The following is a 17,192-nucleotide window of genomic DNA, read 5'->3' as shown; positions in this document are numbered from 1 at the left end:
AATGTGTTGCTGAAAGCCAGAAATTAATAACTGAAATGTAACTGTGAGTTACTGTCAAAATACATTTCTACAAAAGCTGCTCTTTATGACACACACGCGCGTGCACACTGATATCCTCGTCAGTTTGCCTCACAAATTGTGCAACACAAAGGTAGTATACACTCTGCCAAAGCATTGGGTAACAGTCTATCTCCAGTGGAGCATGTTTAAGCACCTTCACACGCAGGTCACACTCTGATGTATCCGCAGTGTGACCTGGCAGTTGTTCTGACAGATGTGTAAATCTTTCCAGAGTGAGTGAGAGGTCAAATACACCACTGAGACAAACATTAGTTGGCCTAAAGCAGAAGTGTCCAAACTGTTCCACAAAGGGCCGTGTGGCTGCAGGTTTTTGTTCCAACCAAGCAGCGGCACACCTGACTTGACTCATTTAATCAACTGATCTCAGTCTTCAGACAGCTGATTGGTCAAACTGTGTGCTCTTCATTGGTTGGAACAAAAACCTGCAGCCACACGGCCCTTTGTGGAACAGTTTGGACACCTCTGGCCTAAAGTCATTCCGCGTGATCCCACCTGAGAGATCCAGCAGCGTGATAACCCAACTCTGAACATTACCCCCATCTTACCAGCTCTGAAGTCAGCTTGAAACGACTCAAATGAAATGACTGCTCCCACTCTGATACGATGGTCTCTTACGTGGACACTACATATCAGATCAGGGTGAAGTGAAGATGCACTGGTAAAAAAATATTGGACACTGCACATGTTAACCTGGCTGCTCCAGCCAATCTCTCCCTCTCTCCTGAGTGAGCCAGGAAAGTAAAAGACTTTGGGCCTGTTCCTGTTCAGTCTGAGCCTAATAAAGGTCCCTGAGCACACAGTGTGTAGCTGTAAGGCATTGTACTTAACTACATCTCATATTTTAGCTTTATGACTTGGTAGTGTGACATTGATATGACTTAATGACTTTTCCGCTCCTCTGATCAGCGTGGAGCCCCACAGGGAGCAGAGCTGACTGTAAAAGGTTTAATGGCTGCCTGTAGACCATACGCTCACAAACATGCTCACGCCGCTGGCCTTATTAATGACATCACACTTTAATTTTTGAAAATTTTACAAGTGCCACATTAATATTAACTGACTTATATAACTGCTGAGCTGTAAAACCTAAAGGCTGTACACCCCCACACAGGTGTTTCATTTACATGGGCGGATTGAACCTCTTGTCAGGTGGAAGTAAAAAGTTAAAAAACCCACCTGAGCACCAAAGAGGAAACAGGCAAAGTTAGCAGTGCCTGGACAGCTTGTGTGTTTTTTTCCCCTCTTTCTCCTCCCCCACCCCCCTTTCCAGTGCTCCAGGTGCAGATTGCCAGCCTGGGCTCACCTGGGCTATCCAGGTGAGCTGCTACCTTATGAAGGCGTGATCAGACCTGACCAGTCAGCACGCGAGGCCCATGGTTAAAAGGAGGGCACAGTGCAGCTTCTTCTTGGCTACTCCATGATAAGATTGCTTATCATGGAGTAACTAAAGTGTGGTGGGAAGTTGTGGACAGGTGGATTCAGGGTACCCTGTGCAGTAGCAGCATGTAGGACTCCTGTTGTCTAGATACACTAGGGATATTGGTTGGTGCCACCCCCCTGGATTTAGTTTTATCTCAGCCAGAACCTCTGTTTCCTTTGTTTTCCCAGATAGCCAGTAGTTAAGGCCTGGTTTTATTATAACTCTTTTGTTTTGTCAGGCACAACCACTGAGTCCATGTCTCCCCCACAAAAACTATTAATTTTGCCACCTACACTGAATCCATTCAATTACACTGGTTGCTGTGTTAATGACCTGAAACCTCTACCTTCCACAGTGTAACAGTTGTGAAAGTAGTGGAGCATTTAGCAGCTGTGGTGGGGAACCCTCCCCTACTCTAGGTGGAGCTGCTGAGTGCAGCCTTGAGCCAGTCCCTCCTAACTCCTCCTAATCAGGAACAAGTTATATAAGACACCTGTGATCTTTTGTCTCTCTTTGCCTCCTGCTCTGTTCCTGCTGTGGCTGTCCAGGTGCTGCATTGCTTGTGAGGGGTTTGATAATAGTTTTTAACATCCTGTGGTGAGTTGGCCTGTGACTGTTCTTTTTTTTTTTTTTTTTTTTTTTTTAATACTTTTTAAATAAGCAGTGTGAACTTGGTTAATGGTGTTTCTTCCCCTTTCTTTTAGGTTTCTTTCTTTTAGGCCTTTCGTTTGCCCTTTAGTCGTCTTTAGTTGCCTCTTTGTTTGCCCCTTAGTTTGCCCCTTTGTTTGCCTTTGTTGGACCTTAGTTTAACCTTTGTCTACTTGTTTAGATTTATCTTTTACATTTAGTTTTGGCTGGTAGATTTAGTTTGACCTTTTGTTTTTGACTTTTGCCTTGAGTTTAGGCCTCAGTTCTTTTAGTTATTTTCTTATTGATTTTTTTTGTTTGAATTTGCTCCTGGCCAACTGGGTTATTTTGTATTTTTGCTTGGCTGATTATTGTTTATCGGGTTATATTTGCTTTACCATCATTGTTCATTTGCTTGTGATTAAATTTTGTTTGCGATTCTTTTCTTTCTAGGCGGAGTGCTACTGTGGAGAGGCTAGTCACCTGTGGTGAGGACTTGAATTTTAAAATCTTAAATATATTGTTCTTTTAACTCGATTGTTGAGGCCTTCCTCCTTTTTTTAGTATATAAAATATAATAAAATACATTTTAACTATTTCATTCAGTTGCCGGTGTTCTTTTCACCTTTCCTTTTTTCTTTTTCAGCAGTTTTCATCAGTTCCAGTGTTTGTTTTTTGTGATTATTAAATACATTTATAAACCTTTTAACTCACGTCTCTGCCTCAGTAATGTACCTGTGTGTCTTGTACATTTACTAAGAAGTTTATGCTAGGAATTTCCTGGGGTGCGAGTCCCCAGGTGCCGTTGTCTGTGATTTCAATCCTCCCCTTAGTGCCCCTCGCCACACAGCTAATAAGCCTGCTGAATTAATGAGAATGTTTCTTTCTGTCTGCACATATCAGAGGGACAATGCAGGACCCACTGGTCTTTTCATTAAACCTTTTGGCTGTTTTGTAGTAGGTAGTGTAGGGTTACCTTGTAAAAGTGGTGTGTGTGTGTGTGAGTGATGGAGATCGTCAGGTATAATCCCACTTGATGAAGTGTTAGTATGGGAGGATGTGATTTCTCCAGCGAGGCTGTACTTTTTGAATTCTCCATGGGAGGAGAGAAATGCACAAACACATGACTTATATTTTCCCCTTCCTTGGACAAAAATCGTTGTAATATCGTTGTAGTGTCTCCGTGCTGAGGTTCACTTGTGATTGACACTGTGAAGGGGTAATCTCACTGTGATTCAGAGGCATTCCAGTAACTACATAACAAACACTGGCTTTGTGTTTTATGCCAAACAGAGATTTAAATTCCAAGGGAGGCAATGCTTGCACATGTTTACATCAGATATTTGTGGTGGACAAAGAAATGATTGTTTATAGTGTGAACAGGAACGCATAAAAGGATGTCAAACAATCAAAAAAAAGCTCTGTGGTTATTTTATTTCTTCAGGTGAGCTCTAACAGCTCTAAGAAGTTCTGCATGTTCTGGGGGTGAAAATGTGGAAATTATACACCACAATTGCATAAAGTACCATACAATCATACAATCCCTGCTTATGGCCAAGGGGTCCATGATACGCCACACTGAGTTGTCCTCTAGAGCTCGTGGTTGAGCTGGTTTAGCTTTTTTTTTCCCCCATTCCTGCACAGCAAGTCTGTGTCTTGAAGTGCTTTTAAAAACTTGAAATGGGAACTTAAAGGCAGTTTGGGGATGTCATGTAATCAGCTTTGCCAGCTTCAGATTAGCTGATGTGTGAAACCAGTTTCTGGATCAGAACTACATTGACAGATTGAATGTCGGAAGGGAATCCAGTCTGAAGGTTTTGGAGTCAGAGAAAGATCTTTGTCTTGATGAAATAGTACCAAGATGCACGCGTGGAGGAAGGAATGTTTACTCAGTGGGTATATGGAATAATTTTAGTAATTCTTTGTCTCTGTGTGTTTATTTGAATGTGTACTGTGGGTTTAGTGTTAGTGTAGCAGCTTAACTCACTTCTAATTTACATTGGGATGTAATGTAATGTTCTCCAGGAGACTAGTCAGAGACACTGTGTTCAGGTGTATGTGTTTCTCTGTGTGTGCATCCTCTCAGGAGTTCTGCTGAGAGCACTGACATGACAGACAGGAGCTTTTAGCCAGAGGATCACAGTCACTATGGGTTGGGCTCAGTGCATCAGCTCAATAACACTGAACTCAAGGGGACAAGTTGAAAGCTGGACTTGCACAGAAACAATCTCCACTTTGTTCAGATCAATCAATCTTTTTCTTCTTGTGAAAACCGATTTTTTGTAATTTTCTTTTTCGTATATATATGTACAGTCAAGCCCGAAATTATTCATACCCCTGGCAAATTTTGACTTAGTTACTTTTATTCAACCAGCAAGTTTTTTCTTGATTGGAAATGACACAGGCGTCTCCCAGAAGAAAATAAGACGATGTACAAGAGGTATCAGTGAGCTCCTTTGTCTTAGCCATGACTGTCCACAAACCAGCGGCAGAGAGCTGCTGTTTTTCACCTGTTGAGTTGATTGAAACAGCTGTTCCCAATGAATCAGGGTAATTAGGATGCTTTAGAACAGCTTGGACTACTTGGAATGGTATAGAACTTTGGATTTTCCCATAGACTGTGACAGTTTGCAAAGGTTAGGAATAATTTTGGACATGCCACTTTTTGTTCAAATGTAAATAAAAGCTGAGAAATATTTTTTTTCACAATGATGCCTCCTGTACATTGTCTTATTATCTTCTAAGAGACGCCTGTGTCATTTCCAATCAAGAAGAAACTTGTTGGTTGAATAAAAGTAACTTTAATCCAGGTAACCAAATCCAGGTGTGTGTGAGAGAGAGACTGGAGAGATTCACTGATTTCACTAGTAAAGATTTATTGTACAATTCTGTCAGGAAAACAAGACAAAGCGGCAGTGCCAGACATGCAAAAGGTGCAACAGGCAAATACAGTCCATAAGAATACCAGTTTAATTGTCAATAAAATACAGCATTCGTTTGTTTTACAGTATTAATTCATAGTAATATAAAAACAAGGGAAGAAGAAAGGGAAGAAACAACGCAGAGGTGACACTGTAAAATCTGTCATTTCAGTGTTTCAGTAGTCTTCCCCAACATGATTGAAGTGTTACAGTAGCGCTGGTAGGAAATAAATATTCACCTTATATCAAAAATCAAACATAAAATCAAATGTAATTTAGCAACACTCTAAACTAAAAAAAAAAACAAAAAACGCCCTTTTCTATCATACTTTGCACAAGGCGGATATTAATTCTCAAAAATGCTGTTTTATACATTCAGAAACTTTAATACTTGAGTCGATCATATTCACATACACACAGTCTGTGTGTGACGGCTGAAATCTACAGCAGTTCCCTTCCTGATATCTGCTTTCAGAACTGTAAATATAATCTCATTGTGCTTTAAAGTAGTGACAGTAACAGCTCACTATTTTCCAGTCTGAGACAAATGAACAAAGAAACAACAGATAGATAGATAGATAGATAGGTAGATAGATTATATATTCTCCAGTCTATTTACACAGCTGCCTACAAATGCATTTCATTAAGAGAAAAGTACCCTAAAACAGTTTCTTGTTTGGCTGAAGATGTCGGCCCCAGAAATTTGGAAAGTAGGCCAACATGGCAGTGTGACAGCAGCCAGTGTTCACATTCTTACTTTTAGAAAACTTTTGACATTCATATGATCAGACATTCACTTCAAACACCAAGAAATCAACTAAACAACTAAGCAACTAAAAGGGTAAAGCCAGCTTCATGGTACATTTACAATCGAGTGTACGGCAGAGGACTTGAACTTCACTTAAGGGTGGCAGTAGATTTCATATCTGCTTGGCAGCAGCGGCTGTCAAATAATATGTGTATATAGTACAGTAGAACACATATATATTTTTTTGTTTTTGCTAAACTAAACTAATGAATGAATAACAGTGTCAGACAGTAACTGACTGTCCTAAGGATTTAAACCTAACACAAGATCAAAAAAGACTACACAGTCTGCAGCCATGCTAGCAGGTCTATGAGGCTGGACTTTGGCACAGTGGTGCTTTGAGCCAAGATATTAAGACATTTCACTCAAATTCACAAATGTCAACTTTATAGAGGCGCTAGAGGAAAAGTTAGGGGATCATCAAAGTCAATCAGATTCCTCCTCCAGCAATCACAAATGTCTGTACATAATTTCATCCATCCAAGCTGACATATTTCCATCAGGATTTAAGTGGTGCACTGACAGACAGACCAGCAGACTAGCATTGCAGAAATATTGCAGTCATTGTGGGAAATCCCCAGATTTTGGGGTTCAGAGCCAGTTCTGTATGTAGGTCATTAATCTAAAAAAAAAAACAGAGGGAAGCAGGGAATCATGTGATGGAGAGGCATGATGTAAATAATACTATGTGTAAGCAGATGCAGGTCAGCTCTGCAGTGTAGGTGGGGGGGAGGGTGCACAGCTAAAAGTACAAACAGTGGTAACCTGACACAGCGGGAAAGGCAGTATTATAACTGTATATACACAACTACAAGGGTTTTAGCTGCAGAACAAGCTAAGACCAAAGACGATGTGCTCGTCTGTCATGTGAGTTAAGATCAAGACCATCTTAGGCATTTTTAAAATATTCCAAACACTGCATTTTTTTTGTATATTTAACCAAAACCAAAAGCATTTGATACCAAAAAGGAGAGTTAAAGATAAAGATCAAAATCAGACATTGTGCTAAATAATTGATTTACCATGGCCGACCGTGAAAGTTTGTCTGGTGCAGGCAGTTCGGAGCTTAACTGGGCCAAGCCGTCCTTGTCATCAGCATTGTGGTTAGTGAGTAACATGAAGGAGTTATACGGCTCCACATAGGGGTTTTTTTTGCCATAGGCTGATGTTTCAGGTGGAAAGTTGTATAGAGGAAGTTGGTGTAGGGGAGAGGAAATTGGGATCAGAAAATTCGAGGAAGAGCTGGATGCTCACTTCCACAAAGACACACACAAAAAACCCCCCACAAGCTTTTCAGCTCTAACCTTTGGAAAAGGTCTGTTTTAAAAATGAGAGATCACCTTCAGTTTTTGGCTGTCTAAACAAATCCTTTCACTCAGTTGTCTTAAATCAATATGACTGAACTGGCACAGTTTCTAATTCCACAAGGAAACCACTAATTTACTTCAATGCTTTCTTAGAAATCTGTGGTCTAAACTCCACTATTAAGCAACGATTGGGCTGACATGGCTCCTCATAAAACACAGAGTGAACTGTTGCACACGCTTCTCGTTTCAGGAAAGCCACAAATAGCCGAGGACATATAGCACAGAGATTGCAAAAGAACAGAAATCTGACTACTTCAGAGACTCTTCAGGGGCTTGTTTCATAAGTCACTTTAGTACAAGAGCAGAAAGAGAAAAGCGGGTCAAAATGTTTTCTTTGAACATTTGTTGGATGAAACATTTCTGATTCTGGAGTTACTCAACTTCGAGCTGCTGCCGACTGACTTTGGGGGGGTGCTAGTAATGGAAAACACAGAATTAAGTAAAAAAAAAACAAACCATTAAAAAATTATTAAAAAATACACTGGATTGAATATGTACATTCATATTACACATAAAAACTACATGAATAAAGGAACAGTTTGACCTTTTAGGAAACATGCTTATTGGCTTTCTCACCAAGAGTTAGATGAGAAGAACATACCACTCTGTTTTCAGGACGGTAAATATGAACCTACAGCCAGAAGCTGGTTAGCTTAGCATAGCATAATGGCTGCAAACAGGGGGAAACAGCTAGCCTGGTCTAGTCCAAAGGTCAAGAAGTTGTGGTTTAGCCCCTTATGAAACTACAACTTGCCATTTTTTTGTAGAGATTAAACAAAACTAATATTAGTTGTTGCTTAATGAGCTTTAGAGGTGCTGGTGGATTTAGTTGCCTTTGGAGAGAGTAAGCATAAATGATAAGAAATACTGAACTATTCCTTTAAAACTACATCATAATCACTCAATCTCTCTCTCGCACAGACACACATAAACACACAAAATTCCACTGTCGAATGCCCTTCCCATCTGCTGTCCATTAAGCTCCTCTTCATCCTTCCATGCTCTCAAGTTCAGTCTCATTATTGCTACAAGTCTTTATGAGGTCTGTTAAGACTTTATTGCTAAAACCTATGCTAGATTCAAATACGTCTCAATCACTGCGCATCATTAAACTCAGAAATCCCAAGTTTCTGTAGATGCTGGTTTTTGTTTGGTTGCTGAAGCTCACAGCAGTCTCCAGGTTCAAGCAGGAGAAGGCGAAATTTCCATACCGAATGATCCAGTCAGGTGTGGATCTTCATCATGCATCAGTCTTTAACACTGATGTAATATAACATTCATTTAAAGTCACCGATGATGGTCCACAGATGTATATGTATCTCATCATAAGCTGGTCCACGGTGTAACAGTCAGTACAGGGAGTCAGTAGTTTAAATACGTAACTATACGTCATATAATGAGTTTTTTATTGCTGGTGAATGAGTCTTATCTAAAAAAAAAAATACTGCATAACAAGGAATTTTGATTGTGTTGGAAAGGTGCTCCATCATCGTTGGGATTGAAGATGTCTACCACCAATACTGAAGTGCTACTGGCAGTGTCCCTCTTCAGGGTTACCACAGTATCTTCCAAACCTGTGATATTTTCTTCTTGACAGCTCTGGTGGTCATTTATGAATTCTTAAAAAAACAAACAAAAACAATGCCCTACAGCTAGAAAAAGCATTTCTCTGCGTATGTTTGTACATGTGCGTGAGTTTGTGTCTGTGTTGGTCTCACAGGTAGGTGGTAGCCTCTCTGTTCTCCCTCTCTCTGGCCTGAGCCACGGCCACGTTGATGCACTGCAGCCACTCCTCTGCGTGTTTCTCATCCTGAGCTTTCAGCACATACGTCTTGTTGTCGGTGAAAATCTCAAAGGCCCGCGGCAGACCCCGATCCCGGCGCTTCTTGGCTACAACCTATGGAAAAAAAGCAGAAAAACTAATGACAAAAAGCAGAAGAAGAAGATAACTAATACAGAGAGATGGTGTTTTTGCAAATGTAGTTGTTGATATTCATGTTATTTCTTATGTTATCTGTCATACTTTGTATACAATAATTTATGTGTACATTGTCCAGCAGTCACGTAAGCCTGTTCATAGTGTTTGGGGATGCGATCTGTTTTCTTAAAAGGTTTTGGGAGCAAACTTCTTAAAGACACAAGATTTGATGACTGTGTAACTCCTCACCTTGACACTTTGCACCTTGCTCAGCTCAATGGGGATGTCATCCAACTCATCCTTCTGTGGGGAGGACAGACAATAAGAGAAGTCAAGCATGAAAATGAATGAAAACTTTAGATGGGAGAATCAAGTGAATCTGAAGTGAAGAAAATGAATCAAGTGAATCAAGTCTTTCCAGCAGCCATTAGACTAAACAGTTTGTGGGTCAAATGGAGCTGTACAGTCTGTGTTCATGGAGTTAATGCAGACTTAAGAAAATAAATCTCAGTAATAAAATTACAAGTAAAATTCCTTCATTCAAGAGTTGCACCATATTTCATATAATTATCATATAATCATCATCATCATCAACTGCTCATTCAACTGCGGGTCACGGGGGCAGCAGTCTAAACAGACATCCACACTTTCCTCCCCCTGGACACTTCCTCTAGCTCTTCCGGGGGAATCCCAAGGCGTTCCCAGGCCAGTCGAGAGACATAGTCCCTGTAGTGTGTCCTAGGTCTTCCCCGGGGCCTCCTCCCGGACATGCCCGGAACACCTCCTTGATACATCGACCATATTGCTGTGGAACCTGTGCCAATCCGCCTGTCAATCTCACGCTCCATCCTTCCCTCACTCGTGAACAAAACCCCAAAATACTTGAACTCCTCCACTTAAGGCAGGAACTCTCCTCCAACCTGGAGAGGGCAAACCACCTTTTCCAGTTAAGAACCATAGCCTCGGACTTGGAGGTGCTGATTCTCATTCTAGCCGCTTCACACTTGGCTGCAAACCACCCCAGTACATGCAGAAGGTCCTGGCTTTATGAAGCCAACAGGACAACGTCATCTGCAAAAAGCAGAGATGAAATGCTGTGGTCCACTGTAAACAGTGTTGATGGAGCACTACTTCCCCCTCCTGAGGTGCTGAATGGTTTGCCAGAATCTCTTTGAGGCTGACAAATGGCCTCGCCAAACTCCTCCCAGATCTGAGTTTTTGCCTCCACAACTGCCCGGGCTGCCCCATACTTGCCAGTACCTGTCAGCTACCTTGGGAGTCCCACAAGCCAGCCAGGCTCGATAGGACTCCTTCTTCAGTTTGACGGCATCCCTTCCGTTCGGTGTCCACCACTGGGTTCGGCCGAAGGTCAGATGACACAACCACAAAGTCGATCATTGACCTCTGGCCTAGAGTGTCCTGGTGCCAAGTGCACTGATGGAAACACGTATGTATGAACATGGTGTTTGTTATGAACAAACGGTGGCTAGCACAGAAGTCCAATAACAAAGCACTATTCAGGTTCCAATTGGGGAGGCCGTTCCTCCCAATCACGACCCTCTAAGTGTCACTGTCGCTGCCCATGTGAGCGTTGAAGTCCCTCAGTAGAATGACGGGGTCCCCAGTCAGAGCACCACCCAGGGACCCCAAGAAAGCCTGGTACTCTGCACTGCTGTTCTGCCCATAGGCCGAAACAACAGTGAAAGACCTCTCCCTGACCCCCACGGGACGACGGCCCCACTTCACTCCTATTTCAAGTAAGGAATAATCCAGACATAAACACTGCATTTATCCTGATAGAGAGACCCATGTTTTTCTCCATGGTTGATTTTTGGACCATACATGAGCATTAAGAAATCTGTCTCCAGCCATGTTAAACAGCTCTTTGTGCATTTAAATTACATGAATATTCCTTGTTGCCACTTAATTTCAGCACAACAACACTGCGTCATCGTGTTGTTTCCAGTACGTACAACCTCACTTCCAGAATGAACAATTAGACTTTATTGTTCTGCTGCTTCTCCGGGGCAGGGAACAAAGTCCTTCAGCTCTGCTGAACAACACATCTGTGTTTTACCCCACTAAGTTTAATCTTGAATGTGTGTGTCTGTAAGTGTGGGAGGTGAGGGAGGTGTGGTTGTGTGTGTATTGCACCACAGCCGTGTCCTTTTCACGCCATAGTTAGTTAGTCGTGTGGTTATGACCACATAACCAGAGATAGCTGCAAGACTCAAGGCGACTGCCCACATCCTTTCTGTGGTGTGTGTGTGTCGAAAAGCATTGAATTGGATTAGACGTGTTCACAGTCTTGCCTCCTGGCCGGCTGTGCTGAGGGTCTGATTGCTGTTTCCCACTGAGGATTCATGCCAGTGGATTGATGTACTGATTCGAATGAACAGTCAGACTCATCTACAAAGTCTGACTGACATATCACCAGAGTACTTTGTATATTTATGACTGGTAGTATAGATTTATTGAGTGTTACTAATATTTTCCACCTTAAGTGCATCTGAGTTTGCAGTTTAAGAGACAGTGGTGCTGGTGTGAAGCCAAAGACTGCAAGATCCTGGGGATTGGGAAAAATACTCCAGAGTATCTAGAGAGATGAGGAGTATTTGTGTCTGTATTTGTTGAGGCAGCAAAATCATTTGTATTTACATTATGATGCTATCATTATATCATCATTCTTTTTTTGGATTCTATTCTATTTTTCTTCTTTTTGCTTATTGGCACTGACACAACAGTACAACAGCACTTGGCTGCTGAACAGAACCAATTTATGTTCTGTCAAAAACCATTTTATGTTCTGTCAATGATGTGCATATTTGCTTTTTGTGTCTCTTTAGCTCTGATTTTCTGACAAAAAGATGAGCTTGTCAACAAACAACCTGCTGGATTTTGAAGCTTATAGGAGCAAAGGAACACACTATAGCTAGGAAGCTCTTCGACTCATAATCTGTTGATTTTAGCAGCAACTTAAATTAACAAATTCATTCTTTATTTTTTAATTGGTTAACCCATTCAACAGTTTCTGTGGTCAAGTAAAACCCCCTTCTGCATAGGGCTCCCTGACATGTTTGCATGTCTTTGTGATTGTTTTTAGTCTCTTTGTGCAGGTTTTTGGTCTGTTTGTGGTCAGTTTGCATCTCATTGTTGTCATTTTGCATCACTTTGGGGTAGTTTTGCTGGTTTACTAGTGTTTGAGTCATGTCTAGCCCTTTATTCAGGTTAATTTTGTAGTACTAACATTCTGTCTCTTTTTAGATTTACCTCCTTCCCACCTGTTTGATTATCTGCCCTAATGTGTTGCACCTGTGTCCAATTGTCTCCCCACCCCCTAGTTTATTTAAGTTGTGTCTTCCCCTTTGTCTGTGCCAGTTTGTCTTTGTCTGTTGAGTCAAGCCTTCCAGCCTGTTTTTTTGTGTTTCACTTTGTGTGTGTGCTTTTTCCATGTTTTTTTTTTAATTTTGCCTAACATTTAGACACTGTTGCTATTGCCTTACCGTGTCCCAACCCTTGCCTGAAAATAAACCAGTCTTTACTCTCCACTCATCAAAGTCCAGGACTGGATGCAGTTTGGCATCACTCTTTGTCTGAAGCCTATAAAGGAGAACATGTGCTGTTCAGGGCCAACTGTGCCTTAGAATGCGTTTTTTTTGTGAATATATCCACTAGGTAAATGCTCATGGAAATAAACATTACAGCCTTTATACCAGAGTAAAACGCAAGTCTCTGCTTTATGTGAATTCTGGAAATGTCTCAAGCCTCTGTGTCAAAGCAGCTTGATCATTCGACCCTTTTTTTGGTTGTTTTTAATCTCACTCCCCACTTGGGAAAGGATCTTTCACAACATACCAACCACCTCCAGAACATGTTGGCAAAGGCTAACTGAGCTCTGAGAACAAAGACCCCAAATCTTTCCAATTTGTGGCTGTTGCAAAAAAAGAGAGGAATCCATTACCATTTGGATAAGAGCACAAAGACTATTGTTTGCAGTTTAAAAAAAAAAAAAAGAAGAAGAAAGAAATAGGTCGCTCAGCCCTACTCCTGCATTTCAACCACCGGAGAATATTCCTGTTTCCAGATGTCGTGCCACTCTCTATTTTTTGGGAGCTGATTGTGTAAACATGACACTGTTTGAAGACCCAGTGAACAATTTCCTGTTGGCTATGAAAATTAATTATAATTAATTGTTCCACTCTTGTAGACGACTGGCGTGAACTAAGATATAGGCAGGGATACACACAGGCGTAGTTAAATTTCAGCGTAAATCAGATTTTCTGATTGAAAATGTTTTTCTTTCATCAGCTAGTTAAAATCAAACCTGACCTTGTGTTTTTTCTTTTTTTTGCAAACTTTTTCAGACCTTTGACATCAATGCATTTTAAATAATGCTGCTTTCGCTCCATGTTTTTGATTAAGCAAACTTTTCCTTTGCCCCATAATTCTCTGTTCGGTGACCTCAGCCTTTGTTCAACCTCACAGTCTGTCGGCAGCAAACGCAGGGAAGTTGGAGGGGAAAGTGTCTTGCATCAACCCAGAGGGAAATCTCCTCACCTTTACTCAGATGATTCTTTTTCTTTTTTTCACTCACTCACACTGTGCGAGGCACTGCCTCCTTCTCTGTGTTTGCTACTTGTGCGTAATGATATCTGCTTTGAGTTATAGAGGGTGAGAGTGACTCATGTTGTTGCAGCATCATGCTTTGGCCTTGGGAGTCCCCCAAGAGTCCTTACCGGGGCCAAGGTTTGTTACAGTCCGATTCACAGGATTCTCCTGGGGGACAGTTGAGCTTATCACGAGATGGGATTTCCACTGTTTCATACACAATTTCATCATGTTTCAAATGACACGGAACGGGGAAATATTAATGAGGATTTTATAAGTAAGACGCCAGGGACACTGTGCATGTGTGTCCATGTGTGAGTGTGCTTGTGTGTGAGGGTGTTTTGTTTTCATTGGCTACGCACTGATTTGCCTCTCCGGAAGAGTAGCTGGTTTCCTGCCAAGGTGAAGTAGCGGGTTTTCCAGCGCTTGATGAACTTCCAGCGGACCTGCTTCTCCTTTAGCTTCCCCTCGATCAGAGGCTGTCCCTCCTGGTTCACAACTGGGGGGCCACACAGAACGACAAACAGAAACGGAGATAGAAAGATTAAAAGAAGAAAGAGAAATAATGAAAGACAGAAACAAAATATATTAGTGCTTTTACTGCTGACCATCAGTGGACCTGAAAGGTCTGTCACTAAGATGTGTTCATGACCTGGTTCTGACATCTGAGACTTGAGTCACTGAACGTCATTGTGTTTATGAGCTACAGCATGTTGCCAGAAATTCTAACCCAACAGGTAAAAACAATAAGCAAACAGGTGGTCTCTGAAATAAATAATGCGGCACGCTTGGCAACCAGCCCGTTATATTAGTCACTAGGATCATTTATCCAGCTCCAGCAAGCTTCAAGGATCTGCGGGTTGATTTTCATACCACGGAGCAGGCCAGATCCAGCCCAAGAGACAATTTCACAAGACCCCCTATGTGTTTGAATTTGTTATTCCATCTGGCAGGCAAATTTCCTTTTTTCCATTTTTTCTCTATTTAGATTTTTCCATCATTTTAAAGTAATCATTTAATTTTCTAGCAAGGCTGTGACCTCAGAGAACTTTATTTCATATGTAGAATTTAGCTGTGCAATTGTGCAAAAACACAAACACGTCACCATTTATTGCAGAGTGCAAGAAAATGCCTCTTTTTGAAACCAAATGAAAGGAGGACAGATGACTTAAGTAGAGGAAATGATTATTTTAAAACTGATGATCTTCTTTTTCATGGAAATAGATGTGACTACATCCTGTCTCATGTGAAATGAGAAAGCTGTCGTTCTCGAGGAAAACAATCTCAGCCATGTTGCTTTACTAAAATTTGGAGTACATTGTTTAAACTTAGTGGGTTTTATTTGTTACCACCCTGCCTGGCTAATGGGATTTTGAGTTTGAGACCCCTGGCTGCCTGCAAGGTGTGAAAGTTTTCAAAAACTGAAAAGATTTTAGTATGACATGGGAAACAATAGTTACTGCACATTGCAGTGAATGGCTAAATGTACAGTAGAGAAGCACAGGTATTTAAGCCAAAAACACCATGAACACAAAAGCTGTAAAAGTTGGTGAATGCACCAAACATGGTGAACCAGAAGAGGTTCACGTCCCAAAGACTTTGTCCCAAATAAAGTGACATAACATTTAGCATTTCTGCATCTAAAGCACGACACAGCCACCCTGCTGATCTGAGACTTACATCATTTATTTACTGTAAAACCAATCACTTAAGCATTCCATTAAAGTTCATTTGTACCTGTTCTGTTCTCAATTTCCTTTACTATTATTTCTGTTTCTGTAGTTTTTCGTTGTAATGTTTTACAATCCTGAGGCTCGTTTTTTTAACTGCTTTTGCATGGAAATGCTCCGATACAAACAAAATTCAATGTACCCTTCTCCAGTCAACATTAATGGGTTGTTCAGTTTAAATCCACAAAAGCATTTTGTCTCTCTCATCTGTGTGTGATCACATAAAGGAAAACTCCCATACAGTCCAGTCTGGACTGGTCTGATTAGAAACACACACCCTCATCAGCCTACTGGGCTGAGTTAGATTGATGTTGAGTGTGTGTGTATGTGTGAATGTGTTATTTTTTTGTCTATGAGACAACAGTCACTGATTACTTTTTTAGCCTGTGTGGGCATGTGTGTGAGAGTGCCTTTTTGGTAAGTGACTGACCACTGAACAGAGTCACTCTTTGTGTCCAAGACTATGACTAAAACAGTCGAGAGGTTACTGCTGTGTGATAAGAGTGTGTGTGAGTGTGTTGGCATGCTGTGAAAGATGATTCACTAAGGTGCCTGATGCCAAACAGGACAAACCATTAAAGGTACACAGTAGACCTCCACTGTACTGATTTTTTTGCAATTAAGAGTGAATTCACCCTTTAATTTTTAAAGTCAGTAGTAATGTGTTTTTAGGAAGTGATTAAATCTGTGGACGTGACTGGATTAGAGTAAAGATTATGTTTTCAGTTTGCATGTTTTCTGTATTTTAGTGATGATTCCACGAGATACAAAGCACCTGGGTAAAACATTTGCATTCTTTCCAAATTATCAGTCTGTGTGTGTCCTACAGCGAAACAGACTTCCTGTAAGTCAGTTTAGAGAGACATATTGCTCATTTACAACTGGACACACGTCCACCACTATGGGGTTGCTGGCTTGTCTGTTTTTTAGGTGCAGAAATAAACTTGTCTGGTGCATAAATCATTGTGCCTGGTGCCGTCACTTTGCTTTGATGGAGACACCTGGAAAGTGATCCCTGGATTTGCTGTCTGCCTGAGGCATGTGCTACAGTTCACAACCTTTGGTCCGAGACACACTGACGTCAAACAATGAGACAAAACACACACATGCACGCACTGAGTCACGAACAAATATTGATGATGATGCCCGTGCAAGGAAAGGAAATGCCAAATGCTTGTGTCCAAAACCCTCCAGGTGCAACCAGAGCAAACATTGCATTTGGTCAGTTGTCATGCATCCTCTGTGTGTTTCTGCTGCATTCACACCTTTATTTACTGCTGTCCATGTGTGGTCATATGACCTAGGACATATTTTAATCTAAATCTGCCAAGACTGTCTCTGCCATTGAGCCTTGAGCTACAGTGATAAGAAAAAATAAGTGAACCCTTTGTAATTACCTGCATTTGTTTATAGATTTGTCTTAAAATATGGTCAGCTCTTCATCTAAGTTGCAATAACTAATAACACTAACACACAAAAACCAGCGGGGTTCGCTGGCTTCTTCTTGCCACTGTGCATTTGGAGCTTCACGGGAGTGACAGGATTTCGAAACTGTGACAGGAGTCAAAACCCAAATCACTTCCAGAAACAGCTGTTCCTCCTCTGAACAAGCCTAATTTTACCCTCAGGCACAAATATGAAAAGATCTTCACGCCTCATGTTTGTATTTGTCAATTTGTTTGGATTTATAATGTGTGAGTGAATGTGTGTGT

The 17,192-nt window shown here is 41.2% G+C and overlaps 1 protein-coding gene across 2 annotated transcripts in view; it reads right to left on the bottom strand.

Annotated features, from left to right (window-relative positions):
- Positions 1-8,938: 8,938 nt before the first annotated feature.
- veph1 (ventricular zone expressed PH domain-containing 1) overlaps positions 8,939-17,192 on the bottom strand; it is a 59,747-nt gene continuing 51,493 nt past the window's right edge. For both annotated transcript variants that reach the window (XM_041047159.1, XM_041047158.1), the window contains exons 12-14: positions 14,113-14,249; positions 9,392-9,445; positions 8,939-9,121 (exon numbers count right to left, since the gene is read on the bottom strand). In XM_041047159.1, coding sequence (XP_040903093.1) covers positions 8,939-9,121; positions 9,392-9,445; positions 14,113-14,249 — 374 coding nt within the window. The remainder of the gene's footprint in view (positions 9,122-9,391; positions 9,446-14,112; positions 14,250-17,192) is intronic.

Source organism: Toxotes jaculatrix, chromosome 9, assembly GCF_017976425.1.
Source record: "Toxotes jaculatrix isolate fToxJac2 chromosome 9, fToxJac2.pri, whole genome shotgun sequence".
Lineage (NCBI taxonomy): Eukaryota > Metazoa > Chordata > Actinopteri > Toxotidae > Toxotes > Toxotes jaculatrix.
Note: the sequence above shows the minus strand (reverse complement) of the source record. Positions and strands in the feature narration are given on the sequence as shown.